At 42.4% G+C, this 18920-nt stretch overlaps 1 protein-coding gene across 2 annotated transcripts in view; it reads left to right on the top strand.

Annotated features, from left to right (window-relative positions):
* DOCK1 (dedicator of cytokinesis 1) overlaps positions 1-18920 on the top strand; it is a 276152-nt gene that overhangs the window by 202199 nt on the left and 55033 nt on the right. For both annotated transcript variants that reach the window (XM_029962000.1, XM_025895744.2), the window contains exons 33-37: positions 3858-4006; positions 13800-13885; positions 14063-14219; positions 17189-17229; positions 18575-18665. In XM_029962000.1, the coding sequence (XP_029817860.1) occupies positions 3858-4006; positions 13800-13885; positions 14063-14219; positions 17189-17229; positions 18575-18665 (524 nt within the window). The remainder of the gene's footprint in view (positions 1-3857; positions 4007-13799; positions 13886-14062; positions 14220-17188; positions 17230-18574; positions 18666-18920) is intronic.

Here is an 18920-nt window from a genome sequence, read left to right as displayed (position 1 = left end):
GTTCTTCCCAACAAAAGCTGGGAGAGGAAGGTAAATTGGGATGTAGGATTCCAATCCAAGGCAGCCTTTGTGCTTCTTCTTGCTTTTCCTCATCTTTCTCACAGATTGTCCATGCAGATCATGTTTAACTTCTGGCTCTTCACCAATCTCATCTATGTCACAGCATCAATTAAGAAAAAATTCCCACTTCCCTCTGCAGGGGAATCGATTGGGGGGTGCCTGACACTCTTATCTTATAAGTTGTACTGCATTAGTCAAATTAGTCATGTGTATGTTCAGAAACTAAATCAGAAGTGAAAAGCTGGAATTCTGGAATGTGCTTGAGCACAGAATTTTTATGACTGTGCCATTGTGCATAAGATATGATGAAACCAAACCAGCCTGACTTTTGATTTATGGATTAACAGGTATGGATAAGCCTCAGAAATTACTGTTGTGTCTCATCAGGTTTTGTCCCTAAATGCCATGATTAACACATGGTGCCTGCTGAGTTAAAACTCCCCAGTTGGGAACAAGGCAGTCCTCCAGCTATAATACACATTTAAAAGTATAATTTATTTTCTGAAATTAAAGAGTAAAATACAAATTCTAAAAGTTTTTCCTTGCCTCCACTTTTCTGCTGCAGTGGGGGCTGCAATGGCCACACCTTCCTCTCTTTATAAATAGAAGAAAAAAAGAGAGGAGCATTTATAGTGCAGAGCAGCACTTTATAGGCTTTTTTCCTTCCATATCACAACCTGAACTTTAAAATAACATGTTATTTTGAGCCACTGTTTTGTTGAAAGCAGAGCTGCTTAAACTTTGGTGAGACATTAAGTACCAGAGATGCTTAAAACAAGCCATGGTCTTTGTCTTGGAAATGTAGGAGCTCAAAACCCACACATTTAAAAGCATTACCTGATGCAATTTTAGCAACTACAACCCAACAGTTTGACACGAGGTCACGTGTCCAGGTTTGCAGGGGCAATGTTTTCAACAGCTCTGTGGTAAAGAAATTGTAATGCCATTTAAAATCATGTCCTTGTGGAAGAGTTGGTCAGGGAAAGGCAGTTTGGAAAACAGCACTTTGGTTGTTGATGTCTGAACCAGCTGGAGGCAGGTGGAAAAGTGAAATTCCTGAAGGTGAATTGGTTGCTGGTGGTGTCCTCCAGTGAGCTCCCACCATCCAGCCCATCCCTCCAGGTGCTTGACGTCACCAGAGGTGTCTTGACAGAGACATTGATGTCGTTGGAGGGAAGGCCAGGCTTAAAAATAGCCCTGAACTTTGGGTGTTGCATAAATAGGAGTCACTGCAGATAACACTCTCTAGGTTAGTCATGCATGTTCTGAACAACCCAAGGCAGAGGTGAACCTGCTGGCAACTTAGTAAGGGGGGTTTGTGGCCCTAATTTGAGTTGTAAGAACGTGGGAGATGAGAATCACATGTTACCCAAAAAGAGAGCACTGGGTTGGTTGGTGTGATGAGCTCTGTTCCTGCTGTGTGAGCACGGACAAGGCAGGACACGCTTCAGGGGAAGTCTTTGCATGTTCAAAGGATGCTTTTTTACATGTAGTTCTTAAAGCAGCTGCACAGTTTGGTTTTCAGAAGAGAATCCTCAATTTTCTTCTGGCCTTGTCCCATTTTGAGTCTCTGTGGAGTTTCCACACTCCCACAGGGAAAAAAATGGGGAGTTCATTGTTGGGTTGTTTATCAGGAAGTGCTGCCGGTGCAGGCAGAGCAGTGGAGGCTCCAGAGGGCCAGGGGAGGGTCATTGGCTTTCCTCCTTTGCTCCCATGCTTTCTGTTGTGGCACAACATCACACAGGATCATGTCATCATAGCAAACGTGTGTGTGTGTGTATGTGTTGTCACATCACCAACGTGTGCTGTAGCATCAGGTGGATGTCACCAGGGCTCCCAGTTCATGGGCTTCCCATAGGGGAATAGGAAACAGGATCAAACATTTTAATCCTTCATGGATTTTCAGTTCCTCATGTCTGCAGTTTAAAAGCTGTTTGTTACTTTTCTGAGGGAATCCCTGTGCTACAAGCCATGGAAAAACCCACCGTAGCACAGGGAGAACGTCCTGACACTGAATCTGTGCACAACAAATAACTTTTGTTACCATTATTTGTGTTCTGACATATTGACTCTGACAGTCTTCAGGCATGATACAAGAAATCTGTCACCTGAGAGGCCAAATGTAATAATACTTGTAGGAGAAACCGAGGAAAGCTTTACTCCTTTCACTTGATATTCCTCACCAGCAACCAGCTCTGCAGCAGCACCCAAAGTCACAGTTTTAGTTGAGTATTAATTTGCCCTGATAGAATTGCTAATGATAATAGGATTGTAAACTTTGCCAAATCAAGTAATTTAAATTACATCTGCTAAAAAAAAAGTAGTGTGTTTTGTTAGTAAAGGATTTCTTCTTGATTACATTTGTTGAGATGTATGTTCGTTCTGGTCCAAAGTGAAACTACTAATTAAAGACTTCACTGGTTACTGTCACAGTGCTGTAGTGCAGTGGAATATAAATGGGTTACAGTCTGTTTCTGTCCTGTACCACTGGTAAATGCAGTGGGAAGCAAGAGTCTGAGGAAGCTGAGGGCTCCTTAAATTAGCTGAAATCCAAAGAAGTCTGGTGTGAAGCACAGCAGTGGACTCATGAGCAGTGTGTGAGCCTGATGGGGGACACCCATAACACGGCATTGGTGAGAAAGGGCTCCCGTTGTGTCCTGAGGTTCAAATGAATCCTGCTGCTGAGAGAGGAATTTATTTGTATTTTCTAAACTTCTGCCAAGGAGTGCTCTGCCTGGAGCTCTGTGGCAGTGTCATCCTACAATGGGAGTGGGAAAACACCAGCACAGATCCACGAAAGCTGTGGCTGCCCCATCCCTGGAAGTGTTCGAGGCCAGGTTGGAGCAGCCTGGTCTAGTGGAAGGTGTCCATGCTCATGGATGATCTTGAAGGTCCCTTCCACTCAAACTATTGCATGGTTCTATGATTTTTCCATGGGGTCATTTAACAGCTAATTTGCAGCACTGCGTTCATTTAGCTCAGAATATTAACAGTAATATTTTCTCCTAGCCCAGTATTTATTAGGTGCCACGTTCCTGTTAAGCTCTAATATCTCTTGCATGTGTGGAGAGTGTAGCAAGGAGGGCTGGGGGAGGAGCAGCTTTCTCTGGGGAAGATAAATGTGAAATCAAGTTTGCCAGTGAGCTCAGCCCTGAGGAAAGGAGGCATATTGTCAGCTGGGTGAGCTGGAGTTTCATGTCTCGAGGCTCTGTAAGTCTGCACTCGTGGTGACACTTTGATAGACTGACACAGAGAACATTTTGTACACTCTGGAAGACACAGAAGTCTAAATAAGTTAATACAAGTGATGTGCCTTTTAGCCTTTTTCCCTGGCAGCCATAAGTTGTGTTTTAAAATAAACCCTGGAAATTTAATAGTGTGAAAATTCTCAGTGGAAAATGTGGTAAGTCCCAGTTTGACGAGTGATTTGACAACTCTTGTTAATTTGGGTCTATACACATCACATACCTCTCCTCCTGTGCCATAAAAAATAATAGGAGTAATAATATTAATAGTAAGAGTAAAAATTAATAATCATGAAGAAGGAGAAGGAGGAGAAGAAGAAAAGAAAAAGAGAAAAGAAGAAGAAAACAAGGAAAGAAGAGAAAATAAGAAAAAAAAAAGAAGAAGAAAAGAAAAAAATAAGAAGAGAAAAGGAAGTGTTTCAGTAGAACCAGATATTAAAAAATACTTTGTTTTGCTCCATGAGGATTTATTGCTACAGCTTTTGTGTTTGTTAACTCTGAAATGCATGAGTGGCTGTTTGTTAACTCTGAAATGCATCTTTTCTCTTAAAGGTCAGCATAAAATCAAGTTCATCCCGGAAATGGTGGGACCTATCCTGGAAATGACGCTCATCCCGGAAACCGAACTGCGGAAAGCCACGATCCCAATCTTCTTTGACATGATGCAGTGTGAATTCCATTCCACCAGATGCTTCCAGAGGGTAAGGAGAGAGAGCTCCAGACGTTTAAAGTTTGTGAGAAAGGTTTAGCTGGTCTTTGACAAAACGCAAAGATTTTTGTTCTGGAAGAAATAATGTAATTATGGATTTGCTTATTTTCCAGAACTCTTGAGGGGCTGTAGAGTTTTCAGCTGCTGGTTTTAAATCGTTATTGAAGGAGAAATTTGCATGTGGTAAATGAAACCCTTCGTTATGGTCCAAGAGCAAAGACAGGTGTCTTAAATTGTCACTCTGACTCACAAAAAGGAGTTTGATGCTCAGTGAAATTGGACATAAGGGGAGGCTGATAATGTGGCAACAGAAGCTATACCCTCTAAGGATTTATTACCCCTAGGATCTTGTAATTTTGATGTTCCTTACCATTTTATGGATTTTGAAGAGGAAAAATGCTATCCAGTCAGTGTCAGTGCTTCTTCATGCTACACAGGCACTGCAAAAACTAAAATATTGAAGTAGCATTTTTATTTTAATGTGCTGAGAGAATTCCTTGAATACTCACACACGTTCTTATCCTGGTAGCATTGACTTCTGAAAGACAAGTGGGGGGAAAGAAAGTTTCCTCACATCATTCATTTGACCTTCTTTCCCTTGAAACTTTGCTTATGGATTGAGTTTAAGACTAGTTAGGCCAGGTAGGGTTATGAAATAAGCCAATGGAGCTCCTTCACACTGAAATCTCTGTCAGTTCAGGATATGACCTTGTGAATTTTGCAATAAAGTTTGACATGTATTGTTTGCTTTTTTCCCCTTTATATTGGCAGTTTTCTTTGTTGGATGAAAAACTATCCTTTTCCATACTTTTTTTTTTTTTTGGTGAACCAACTCTTAATAAATCTGTAGGCAGAGTAAACGAATATCTGCGTGGGGAGACTTTAGCAAGGGAAATGGCATCAGCTTTATTGCTTTGATTTGTTTTGTGCTGGATGGTGTGTGCAAAGGTTGTGAACTGTACTTTGGCTTCATCCAATTACTGCATAATCATTCTTTCTTATGTTTGACTCCAGTGATACTGTGAAGATTGAAATGCTCGCTGGGATGCCATTTAACCAGTTTCCTGTCAGATGCTCTCTTTTGTTGCTTGTCATTTTTTATTTGTACAATTTTATAGATCATGAAAAATCCGAGGGTGACTTTATAGCTAAATTTATGGCCTTGTGTTTTCCTGACAGAAGGAAACCAGCTTTGTGTGGAATAGTTGGGTGATTTTAATGAATGAATGTCTTAAATATTTCACTCAATTTTTTTTTTACCTTTTGAGAAGAAAAATGCCTCATGTTAAAGTCAGAGATGTCTTGGGTTGTAGGTACTTGACATCATATTTCCTGTGGCAGTGCAGCCTCTTTCTTTATGGAGGTAGCATTGATATGACAAGTGCAGAGGTAATAAACCTCTTTTCAGTGGGCTTGGAGTGAACATTTCCCTCTAACAAGGAGTAATCAGTCTGTTTATTTATGGTTTTGCAGATAATGGAGTGATAGAGTTTGCTGAGTATCTCAGATTGGCCTTTGTGGAATGAAGATCACAGGCTTGTAAAAAACAGAGAGTTGCAGAAAAGTCCAGGTTGGATGGGACCTCTGGCAGTAACCTGGTCTGAACTGGGCCTTCTCTTGGGTTATCTGGGGCCCTCTGAAGCTCAGTATTGAATATCTCCAGTGAGGGTTGTTTGAGCACTTCTTTGGGTGACTTATTCCAGGGTTTACTCCTGGTCTAATGGAAGATTTCTCTCCCCATGGCAGGAAGTTGGAATGAGGTTGTCTTTAAGGTCCCTTCCAACCCAAACCATTCCAGGATTCTATGATGAAGACTTTTCTTTTTATATATGTATGAAATTTCCCTGGATCAACTTATGCCTGTTGCTGCTTTTCTTACCCCTTTGCACCTTGTAAGCAGAGCAACTCCATCTCCTTTCTCAGCACCTGTCAGGTGTTGGAAGGCTTGGGTTTGATTTTCTCTAGGCTGAACAGACCCAATTCCTCCAACCGTTCTTCAGGCCGGGTTCCCCAGCACTGCCCATCTTGGTGAGCCTCCATTAGACCATCTCCAGTTGATCAGTCTCCTTTGAGCTGGGGGAGCCACATCTGGATGCAGCATTCCAGCCATGCTTCAGATAAGCCTGTTGGTCCTCTGGTGGATGGTCAACTGGTCCTTGGTGCAATCAAGGACACATTCTGCTCCCTTTGAAGGGGCACACTGCTTGCTCCTGTTCAGCTTGCTGTCCACCACATCCTTGTCCTGCTGCTTGCAGCTCTGCCATCCCAGATTCAGGACTTCCTTAAATTTTACACAATTTCTTCTTGGCTCTCTCTGAGACTTCCAGAGTCAGTGCAGCCCCTTCCTCCACCCATCTCCCAGTTTCTCTGTCCAGTCCAGATCTTACCAACATGTCAGCAAGTAGGAGACTTGTAACGTTATTAAGGCTGAGACAACCAGCCTAAGCTGGTTGATGCCTAAGCTCTTCATCCATGAACATATTTCTCACAGAGGGCAGTCAGATGTGATTTATCCTTGGTAAACACCTGCCTTTTCCCAGGCACCCTCTTGCCCATTGCATACCTGGAAAAAACTTCCATGAGGGAATTGCTCCATGGTTTCCTCAGGAACTAAAGGGGGTCTGTAGATTCCCAGCTCATTTTTCTGTCTCTTTTATATTTAAGTGATAGAAATAGATATAAAATAATTTTTTTTAACTATTACCAGTACCTGGGCAAGCTTTCATGCTTAATGGGTCAGTGTAATGTGCTGCATTATATCCTTTATGTGCAAGTACCAATTATCCTTGTCCAAAGAGAACTTCCAAATGCAATGGTTGGCTGCTGTTAAACTAATCTGCCAGAAATCCAATTATCTAACCTTATTAGTCACATCAACGAGGGTTTAGATTGGCTCCACTTCTCCAGCAGATGTAGAAAACTCATGATTTGTGGGGGAGGAATTTCAATTTTTTGCAGGCTGTGATGGGTTTTTGTGATAAACAGGCAGCTTTCCCCATGGTGGTTTTAATTTCAGTAGGAACTGGGTTTGCCTGGTAAAACCAGTAACAGACAGGAGGGGTGTTTTTGTTCTTCCAGTGTCTATAGCCCTGAGAAAAACCAGATAAACTCCTCTTGTTTCACAGAACTATGTTGAGGACTGAATTAAAAGCCAGAGTTGCCCATTTTTGTCCTCTCCCTCTGAAGGTGCTTTGAAGCCCATATAAGGCTTCAAAGGAGCCTGTACCTCAAAGCATGAATCCAGTGCTAAAGTCAGTGTGGGACTGAAGCTTCCCAGTAGAAGAAAATGCCTCCTTCCCCACTCTGCTTCCTCCCCTTGCCTGTTCCAGTAGCAAACCCTCCAGATCAAAGGGAATATCTTGGAACCATGGGAGCGATCAAAGAGAATTGGTTTGATTGTTCCAGGTCTGGTCAGGTGAATGTGATGGATCCTGTGGTGACAGCAGGGGGGAAAGCTCATCATGGAACAACCATTCAGCTGGAATGTGGAGTTTGGAGCATGGAAAGCTCCTGCTGTTGCTACCTGTTTCTCCCAGCTGTCCCTTGCTCAGGCTCCATTGTCCAGTTCCTCCCAGCACTCCTGGTTCTTTGCATAACCTTTACCTTACCTTTCCTGGACCTGTGTCATTACTGATGTCATGTTCTGCTTGGTTTTGACTTGAACCCATTCCCAGGAATGTGCCAGTGCAGGAACTGGAACAGATCAGTGTGGAGGGAATGGGAGGAGGTGGTGGGTGGGTTCTGCCTGTCTCATGGCACTGCATCACAATACCAGTTCTTTTAACTGATCTGGTACAAGTTAAGGACTAGAAGTATCTTATTGTAAGAACCAAACCAAAATATTAACAGAATAATGGGGAGAGGGACTTGGGACAAGGCTGTGCAGTGACAGGACAAGGGGGAATGGTCTTAAGCTGAAGGAGGGTAGATTTAGATGGGATATTGGGAAGAAATTCTTCCCTGTGAGGGTGATGAGGCCCTGACACAGATTTCCCAGAGAAGCTGTGTCTACCCCATCCCTGGAAGTGTCCAAGGCCAGGTTGGACGGGGCTTGGAGCAGCCTGGGATAGTGGAAGGTGTCCCTGCCCATGGCAGGGGGTAGAATGGGATGGTCTTTAAGGTCCCTTCCAACCCAAACCATTCTGATGCTTTTATGAGGTAAGAGGTTGAGTCAGAAGCTCTTCTTCAGCCTGGCTTCCCAAACATCAAGCAGGAAGGAAGGACCTTTATCCTTCAAAAGGAAATGTGAGAGGTGTACCCCCACCCCTGTAGTGATGAACAGGAAGAAATTAGAAGTCCCATAATTCTAATTTTCAGACTGAACCACATTACTGAGGGGAACCATCAGTTTCTGGTGGTGTTCCATCAGTGCTTTCAGTGTACCAGCTCCAACATGTGTCCCTGCCCTGTTAGAGGAAGGAGCTGTGAAAAATAATGATCTGAGGAAAGAGCCCTAAAAATGCAACAGCACATCTGTCCTGTTTTCTGCGAGTTCTGGGAATGACACTTTGCACAACAGATCCATAGCAGAAAAGGTAGGAAAATGATTTAGAAATGCATAAGCAATGAATGCACAATGCAGAATTATATAGAAATGCAAATATATGATGCATTATGCATATGATTACTGAAATAAACCCATAGGTGCAACTGAAGTACCTCTAGCTAACATTCTGTTGTGAAGGGAATTAAATGAGTAAAGGCCAGAAGAAATAAAAAAAGAAACAATTTCAGTTCATTTTTAACACTTAACAAGAAATCTCAGTATCATCCAGATGGTTATACCGGCATTTTTATTTTCAGTGTGATTTCATGCTGGTTATTGATGAATTTCAAATTGATTTAATTCTTCTTAATAAGAATTTCGTGGTTTAACTGAATCTCTCTTGACTTTTGGAACCTGTAATTCCTTATTAAGTCTTTTTACCACTTTTGGGCCCTGTGTTAACCTCCCTTTCCCTGTGCTGTAGATTTGCAGCCAGAACACAAGTTAATGACTCTCCAGCTTTTTGGGATGCTGCAGTTTCTCCTCAGTGATCCCACTGAACGTGCAAATTCAAATAACTAATCCCCCCCAAAGGATTCGTTTCAATAAGTAACATTTTAAATGATCTGCAGTTGAAATGTAAATGTGTAAGTTTTTCTTGTGTAAGTTTTTCTCTCCTTTTGGAGAATATCAATATTCCTCCCTCACCCCACCTGAAGAGCAAACAACTCAAAAATCAACTAATAATTTTAAATGGCTTCCAGATCTGTTTGCCAACTGGAATGCTGTGGAAAAATAGGAAAGGGGACAGATGAAACTGTTGGGAATTACCACCAACTTCCCTAAAAACCTTTGAGCAAAGTTTTGTGGTCATTCTATCTCTGCATTAGGACTAATTTCTAGTGGTGTGATCTGTCACTTGAATTTTACATGGCAAATTCATTATTACCTCGCAACAAAACGAATTTACAGCAGCTTGGAGGATTGAAAGTCCTGCTCATCTCCAGCCAGATTCAATTGTCAACCAGTCTGCAAATGCAGCCTGGCCACACTGGAGGTGAACCCAAGTCCAAAAGCGATTAGTTGAGTTGACACGAGATGACTTCCCTTGATTTATGTGCTCCAGGTGAGAGATTGTAGCAGACAGATGAAGCTGTGGATTTGCTCCTTGCTCAAGATCAAACTCTCACATCCTAAAAGAGAAACTCAGATCTTGATCAACTGCAAGGAAAAGTGGATAATAATGTCCAGTAGTCTTCCTGACATCACCCCTCAAGCTTTCACTGTCAGCACAAGGATACGAGTCTGATTCCTTGATGGTGCCAGATATTCCCCCTAAGCCTCCAGAAGGACCCTCAGCAAGTGGCACTGACTGTAATGCAAACATTGGAAATTTGGCACTTCCTCATCTGAGAGTAAATTCCATCACAGTAATTGCAGGCCTGTTTTTGCATTAAATTTAATTTAATGCATTAAAAAAAATTAATGCATTAAAAGGAAAAAAAGAGAAAAGGAAAAATTGAGAGTTTATCCACAGATACAAGGTGCAGTGTCCCAGAACCAGTAGCTTGAGCACTCCAGGGTCACATTCCTACTCCCATCATGGAAGAGGATAAACCTCCAAAGCTCCATAGACCTCAACTTGTGTTGATAAAACATTCCTCTATGGAAATAGCGTAGAAGGATGTTAAATAACATTTATTCATCTGACTTGGAAAGACCGTAGAAGGAATTTAAGCTGATGTTAAATAGCATTTATTCATCTGACTTGCATGATCTGCATCACAGCAATTTCTTGAGAAGTATCAGGAATGACTGAAGAGCAAAGATATATGTTAATAATCCTTAAAACCCCAGAAATGCCACAAGTCTGGCTCTGTTCAACCCTAGAGGGTCATTAGGGAAATGGCCCAACAAAGCATGGATTTACAGAGATTTAAGTAAAACTGATATCAGGAAGATACTCAGGATCCTGTATGACAAATGTAATTGCTCTTCTCTGTCTGAGTAATCTCCTGCTAAAAAATACATCACCTGAAGGGCTCACACTGGCAGCAAGTGTCATTTTTCACACTGGTCTAGAAACTTAATTTCTTTCTGGGCTCATTAGAGAACATGAATTTTGTGACTTCTCTGTTTCATCATCGTGTTCTTCAGTGTTTCACTTGACACGTTCTCGTGCTGTGGGAACAAGTTTCAGCCTGTGGTGGTTCTGAGAGTGGGTGGATTGCCTTTTCTGTTCTGCCTTTTGTCATTTACCTGTCAGTTTTTTAATAATGGATTCATTGTATAAAAGTCCTAATTTCACGTCACTGTTGGTTCATTTCTTCTCAAGGGAAGTAGTGAGGGAGTGGGACAAGTTATCCAGAAAGGCCACCTGATCATCCATCCATGGAGATGGTAATTTCTTGGCTAAGCAAGCCACACTTGGCCTGATCCAGTGTTGGCAGTAATCCTGCATCACCTGGGAGGCTGCATGGAATGGCCTTTGAGGTCTTTTTCCAGTGTTTCTGTGACTCTCTGGATCATTTGGGGACCAGAAAAGCACCTTTGAAATGTTTCAACCTGAGCTTTAGGGTCACTCATAAAAGTTGCTTTAAGATGGACAAATTGTTTGGGTACTTAGTTGATTTTATCACTGTCTGCATGATACAATCTGTAGTTGGAGTTTCCTGACAGTTCAACTGACCTGTGCATGGTTTTATCCTGTATCCTGAATTTCCTCTGAGCACTGGGGGAGCAGGACTTGTTCTGCCCTTTTTCACCATGAAGGTTTGTAGTCACTGAGCTCAGAGCACAGCCTTTTTTTGCTCTGGTGTAACCCAGTCCTGGTGGGCTGCAGGTAGTGTGTAAACATAAATTTCCCAATTCAAATGCAAAGGTCAAAATGTCTGGGGTTGCACATGAAGGTGGGAAACAGCCTGGAGTTGCACCAGGGGAGGTTTAGATTGGAGATTAAGGAAAATTTCTTCATGGAAAGGGTTGTCAAGCAAGGCTGTTGGAAAGGTTGCCCAGGGCAGCCCTCCCATCCCTCCAGGGATTTAAAATCCACGTAGATGTGGCACATGGGGACATGGGTTAGTGGTGACCTTGGCAATGCTGGTTGAACTCAATGGTCTTAGAGGGCTTTTCCAACTTCAGTGATTCTCTCATGCTGTGAATATTACTGCAGTTAATGCTGGGAAGAACATGGAGACTTGGAAAGGGAGGCAAAACCAGTGTCCTGGGTCAGACTGTAGATTTTCACATTCCTGCTGTTGGCCCTGTTAAGGTGATTAGAGATTGACTTGCCCTGATGCAGAGGAGTAGTTTGTCATTGTCACAATTTATCCAGCAAATCCCTCATACCAACGTGTATTTCTCCTTATAAAGGATTTTTCTTAGCAAAGCAGGAACTTCTCCACAGTCCTTGGCCATGTTTCATGTGCAGGTTCACAGCTACTGTGGTCTTCAGCAGCAAAGGACTTGCAGGAGAGCAGGCAGGTACCTCCAGCAGTGAGGTGGCTGAGATGCTTCTCCTCATCCTTCCCTGCTGCAGGTGCAGGGTTTCCTCCTGCTCTGCCCGGGTTTGCCTTGCAGGAGGAGGGGGTTTTGGCAGAACCAAGGGCATAGCTGGCTGGTGCTTGGTAGAGGCATTAAAACAACCACTGTTGGCTGAGGTGAGGCTGTGTGGGCAGAGTTTAAAATGCAGGGTACGTTGGCAAAACGAGACTGGTGGTGGACATAGCTACTGTGCCTCAAAGTGATGTAAATTAGTTGGTGAAAAGCACTCTCTTATAGAGGTTCATCATTATTTAAGTCTCTTGGCAAGGGTCGTCTCTAACTCCTCACTGAAATAAATATGCCTGAAGAATTTCACAGTGTGGACTAAAAAAATCCAGTTTCTCTTCCTAACTAAGAGCAGAGGGGCAGGCACTGATCTCTTCTCTCTGGTGACCAGGGACAGGACCCGAGGGAATGGCTGGAGCTGAGTCATGGCAGGTTTAGGTTGGACATTAGGAAAAGGTTCTTCCCCAGAGGGTGGTCGGGCACTGAACAGGCTCCCCAGGGCAGTGGGCACAGCACCAAGGCTGACAGAGCTCAAGGAGTGTTTGGATAACACTCTCAGGGACAGAGTGGGATTGTTGGGGTGTCCTGTGAAGGGTCAGGAGTTGATGATCCTGATGGTTCCCTTCCAACTCAAGATATTCTCTGATTCTGTGATCAGAAAGTCTATTCCTTTCCCATTGGCACATTGTGAGCTGTTAATATTAACTGCAGGTGCAAAGCACATCTCTTGACATTTCCAAAATGTGAGGATGCTTTGTTCTTGTGCAGGTGGCCCTTTACTTCTCCTCAGAGTCATTAAGGGGCTGCTTAAGCAAGTGACAGTGAAAAAACTCGGTGACAACTGTTCTTTCAATAAACTCCCACTCTGAGTAATGGGCTCCTATTGCCCTGCCAGGGCTCCCAGCTCACCCAGCTCTTCTGAGGTCCCTGGACAAAAAGTTGTGGCACTAATCCTGTGAATGTCTGTGCTTAGTTAATGAAGAATTAGGAATTAGATGCCTAAACCAATTCCTTACAGAGCAGCAGGCCTGAAGTGAACCTCCCCCCACTAACAGTTCACATAATTCCTAACCTGGGCCCTTAGGGAATGTAACAGCAACAGTTAAAACCCTCTGTAATCATTAAAAATCCAGGGAATTACCCAGTTTGCATTTAAACTATATTCTAATGCCCACTTAAGTTTGCATTCTTTTATTGTTGCCCAAATAAAATTGCTTTGGAGTTGTTTGAAATTAGTTCCTTCCCCTCTCCAGTGACTTATTAACAGGTTTATCAAGTTGTGCCCCACTGTGAGTCAGTGTGTGTGTGCTAAAAAGGGGTGTCAGTGATGCTGGGATGTGCATCCAGCTGAGTTATCCAGCCTCAGGTGTTATCTCTCCTCTCTCACAGAGTTTTCAACAATTTTTGTTGCTGTCACCTTTATCGTAGGGCACATTCTGTGACTTGGTGTCTTCTTTTCCCCTGCCCTCATTCTTGTCATTAATCTCCTTATTTAGTTTTTCATAGCACAAATATTTACACTTCATTTAACAAGGTGCCCGATGATTTCTTTAACACAAAGTCCTTGTAGGGCGGTTCATGGTGGATGCTCTAAAACCAGAGCCTACAGACTCCTAAAGTCAATCAGGCTTTCAAACAGTGGCTGAACATCTCACCAAGGTACCCAACCAATCTGTGAAGCACCGAGGCTCCAGTAATAAAGTGCAGTATTTGCCATCTGATTATTTCCGCCTGCTTTGTTTAATTACAGTTCGAAAATGAGATCATCACCAAACTGGATCACGAAGTGGAAGGAGGCCGAGGGGATGAACAGTACAAAGTGTTATTTGACAAAATGTAAGTGTTGAGATTTATGTCGCAGTGAAGTCAGGAGAGAGAGCAATTAGACTACAATGAACTCGGCAGCCCAGAAATAATTAAAATCTGTTAACGATGCACAATATTTAAAATTGCACCTGAGTCAAGGTTTTTCCTGCGTGGGAATAACAAGGCGAATGTAATTGGTTTTTTCAGTCTCCTGGAGCACTGTAGGAAGCACAAATACCTGGCTAAGAGCGGGGAAACTTTTGTGAAGCTGGTTGTGCGTTTGATGGAGAGGCTCTTGGACTACAGGACCATCATGCACGACGAGAACAAGGAGAACCGCATGAGCTGCACCGTCAACGTGCTGGTAAGCAGGGATTCCACCAGCTGGGATGATCCCTGCGCTTGGAATTTTACACCTTGGTGTCAAACTGAGTCTCTGCTGGGATTCTCGTGGAAATCTAAAATGCTTTGGGGTTTTTTTCCTGTTTTGGTGAAGGCAAATGTATGAAAATGTGGGTTATTCCTTCTTTAATTGATTCTAGGGGAAGATTTAAAGAGAAATGTTGTAAGGAGGGTTGTTCACTGACATTTACAATGGATTTGTGAATGACTTTATGCAGAAGAACACCTGACATACAGAATGTTGGGATTCTGTGCAGTTTATTCCTGAAATATTCACACATTTGCAATCCCATTTGTATTCTGCTTTCTGCTCAGCCTCCGTATTCAAATTTTTTGAGGAAATTTGAGTTACTGTTTCATTCACAACAGGAAAAACAATCAGGTTGTTTTTGTCACTGATAGGAAATTTCCTTCTTAAAATTCCAGAAATTCTGGAGTGTCTGCTCTATACACAAAACTTTATCCCTTTGGACTCAAGTTGGAAGCAGTAGAAGTTATCCCTCATAGTACACACTGGTGGAAGCACTGGAGTATTAAGATTTTACAAGCCTAAAATGAGCACATATGGAAAATAACTTTTAGAGACCCCCAAATTATAGTAACTAGATTTGATTTTTCCAATAAGGCTCAGCATTAAACTGTTTTCCACTAAGGCTTCTGAGCTTTCATCCCTCTGTATCGCCATCAAAGCTTTTATTTTGCTTTAATACGTGGGGCACAGCCAGTGTTTATGGTTTATGTGATATGGCTGATAGATTTTGTGCAGGAAAGAGCTGAGTGAGTGGTTTGTAGTATTTGTTTTGCACATAATGCAGCTCGTGCAGTGCAGCCTTTGTGCCCACTGGAGCAGGAGAGGGGATCGGGACATCAAACCACAAACTGGGCCTTTATTTTCAGTGTGTTTTCCCTCCCTGTGCACATCAAAAAGCATCGTGGGAGAAGAGGAGGGACGTGGGGAGTTGTCACTGGCCGTTGGGTTGCCCGCAGAAAGGTCATCGTGTCCTCCCGAGCGGAATTGTGTTGGAAAATCCTGCCAGTTCACACAAGCAAGATGGGAAATAGGAAATCACAGACGCCACACACTCTAAGCCAGTGTATAAAACTGGGAAAATTTCCTTAGGAAGGTCAATTTGTTCCTCCTTGCTTTCACCAGAATACTCTGAGCCTCTTCCCAGGAATTCTCACCATCCTGATTGGGGGGGACTCATGGCACACTTGGGGTTGGGTTTTTCTCCAGGTGTCTCCAGCAGCATCTCCTGATGCTGATTTTTGGCATCTGAATTTCTCAGGGTTTCCAGATGACACATTTTGTGGGTGATTTGCTGCTGTCAGGTTAAATCACCATGAGATCCCCTGCACAAACCTCCCGCCGGAGTCAACGGGAAATGTCGGGAAGTGTTGTGGGCCAGAATTTTCCTTCATTTTCAGTAGCCATGATTTAAAACTTTAGCTTGATTTAAACTCCCATTTGCCCTCCAGGGCCAACTCAGCCCTTTCATCATTCTCCAGGCACCTGAAGTGAAATTCATGCCTTTGCAAAAATCCAACCATGGCCTGGTACTCGGCACAATTCCCACCTGAGGTCTCAGAGAGTTCTTAATTGGGAATTTAATGATGCAGAGGCTTTCCTGGGATTAAGTGTGTCTGTATTGACAGGAGTTTAAGTTGGAGGGTGTGATCTGCATTTAAGCCAGTGCTAATGGGGAAGGGTCTGGAGCACCAGGAACGGTTGAGGGAGCTGGGGGGACTCAACCTGGAGAAAAGGAGGCTGCAACTCCCTGACAGGAGGAGGGAGCCAGGGGGGGAGTTGAGCTCTGCTCCCAGGGAACAAGGGACAGGACAAGGCCTCAAGCTGTGCCAGAGGAGGTTTAAATTGGATATTGGGGAAAATTTCTTCCTGGAAAGGGTTGTCCAGCCCTGGCACAGCTGCCCAGGACAGTGGTGGAGTCCCAATCCCTGGGGGGATTTCAAAGCCATGTGGATGTGGCACTTGGGGACGTGGGTTAGTGGTGGCCTTGGCAGTTTGTCTTTTGAGTTGAACTCAAAACCAGTGAGCGTTTATGTCAACTGAAATGGTAAATCCCCGGAATAATCCATCATTTCCTCTGTGAAATGTGAATTTTGTCTTGTATTCCAGTTCAATTTGAAGGGAGCTGCTTTGTATCGGGTTTACCCATGTGGTAGTACTGGGCTTGTGCATCTATTAGTGGCTCCTCAAACTGCTTTAATTGAGCATTGAAATATATTTTAATTCAGGGAGGGAGAAACTGCTTTGTATTTTGTTTTCTTCAATATATTTTAGCTTTTGGAGGTGAACTTTAAATTAGATTCAGAATTGCCTTTAATATCTCACCCAGTTTATCATACTTTGCATTTACAGTATTTGTACTGTTAACTAGTTTATCTCAAAGCCAAAGGCAACCAGAGGAGAGCAATGCTAATGTGTGGCATATGAAACCAGAGAAATAACACTAATCTAACTTTTTATTTCTAAGAAAACCATTAGAATTCAAGAGCAGATGATGTATTTCCCAAGTCAGGTTCGGAGTTTTAAATCCATGGAACAACTGTTGCTTAAAAATTATGTTTTTTGTATATTAAAAAATTTTCAAGTTGAAACGGTTAATGATGTGTGACTTGCAAGTGCCAGAAGCAGCTTTCTAGCAGTGCTATTCTTGCAAATTCTTAACCTTTGCAATGAGACATGAGCCCTAATCCGCTGCAACATGAAACATCACAGCATTAGACTTTGTAAGTTAAATAACTTGTGTTCCAGCACTGGAGGCAAATTTCCCTTTGCAGTTTGGAGGCTGATGTTACGCAATTATGAATTTTTAATTTCCAGAGTGTTCTCTGTACGTTCCAAACTGAGAAATCAAAGAGTTTGTAATGAAATTATGTTGGTTTTTTGTTTGTTTTTTTTTTTTCCAGAATTTCTACAAGGAGATCGAGAGAGAAGAAATGTACATAAGGTTTGTAAACATGACTGGTGACAAACTGCCTGATGTGCTCCGGTGTAATTGGGGAAATTGAGTTCCTATTAAGGAGTCACTTGGGGGCTGGAGGAAGAGAAGTAATGAAAAATCATGCCTTGACTGAACCCGAAGTAATTCAAAAGCTTATCTTCCCTGAGAACACCAAGTGCTGGAAGTTGGAGTCAGGAGATTATCTTTGTCCCCTTTCTCCAACTCCTTCGGTTTTATTCCACTGAACGCTGAAATACTCAGGAGTGAATATTCTTCTTTTCGTGGAGAAAATAAATAAGTACAAAGAAAGCTGAGTAAAGAAATAATGGTACAAAATATGTGACTTGGGGTAAAAACAACTATTAAATAATATCATGACTGATACTTATTTTAAACTTAAAGCTTTCAGGAACCTTTCAAAATCTATTTGCACACAAAGTAAACATGGAAATGTGTCATTGTGTTTTCTGTAAACCTCGGGGTTCCTAGTCCTCCATTTGTGCTGTGGTTTAAAATTGACTACACTGTTGTGCTAAAATGCTGAACCTTGTGTTTGTAATGCTACTTTAGGTATCTAAATATTTTTAATTAATTCATTCTCACGTGCTTGTTACCTTTTTGGAAGAACTTTCACTTGTGAACTCAGCTCCTGTTGTTTTAGCAGGTTGCAAAAAGAGAAGAAAGTGGCAGGATTGATTACTGTGGACAAACATGGGAGGTTATGAGTTGTAGGTCTACCCTACTCAGCATCCCTAGAAAGACAAATTGTCTCTTAGTGTCACACTCCCACCCAAACTCTCTCCTATTTCTGTTAACAAACTCTTAATGAATATCAAAGTTGAAAGTATTTTCACTGTTTTTTTCAAAATACAGTTTTACTGGTTTCGTGGAGGTTTTTTTTAATTGTTTGTAAAAATCTCAACAAACAAATGAAGAGAATCCCCTGCTGGAGGTGTGATGATATTGAAGTTAAAGAAGAAAACTTTTATCTGTCTCCACAGCTGAACTGTAAGAGTGCTTTGTCTTGCACAAAATCTCTATTGGATTCCTGATCACAAGTCATTAATATGGTGGTGTCTGATCAAAGGTTGGACTTGATGATCTTGGAGGTCTTTTCCAACCTTAATGATTCCATGATTCCTTAATTCTCTGAATATGCATTGAAAAGAACACAAGGGAAATGCAAATGGTCCCAAAGGTTGTCTGCACACAGAAATAGGAACTTTAAATAATCCCACGAATATTTAGGTGTTAGAAGATGGACTTGAACCCTTGTAATCTTCAAAATAAATTATTTAGTAACATCTTAAAGCCAACCTTTTGTAAGCACCACTGCTTTTCTTCCTTGCAGGTATTTGTACAAGCTGTGTGACCTGCACAAGGAGTGTGATAACTACACAGAGGCTGCCTACACGTTACTCCTGCACGCAAAGCTCCTGAAGGTAAACCCCAGAACACATCCCAGGTTTGGCAAATCATGTCAGCAGTAACCCAGAGAGGTGTTTGTCACTCAGAACATCTGCACTTTAAACTGTGAGCTGCAGCTCAGGGCAGGGTTGTCTTTTGCCCATGTAACTCATCCATGGAGGAATTAATGTGTGGCGGAGGCAGATCTTGACCTGGAATGGAACTGTGGTCAAGGCAACACCAGGAGTTACAAAGTGCAAAGCTGAAATCTTTAAAATATCATGGTTGTG

The sequence above is a fragment of the Manacus vitellinus genome, unplaced genomic scaffold (assembly GCF_001715985.3).
Source record: "Manacus vitellinus isolate BGI_N305 unplaced genomic scaffold, ASM171598v3 scaffold_40_pilon, whole genome shotgun sequence".
Classification (NCBI taxonomy): domain Eukaryota; kingdom Metazoa; phylum Chordata; class Aves; order Passeriformes; family Pipridae; genus Manacus; species Manacus vitellinus.
This window is presented reverse-complemented; position numbering and strand designations above follow the sequence as displayed.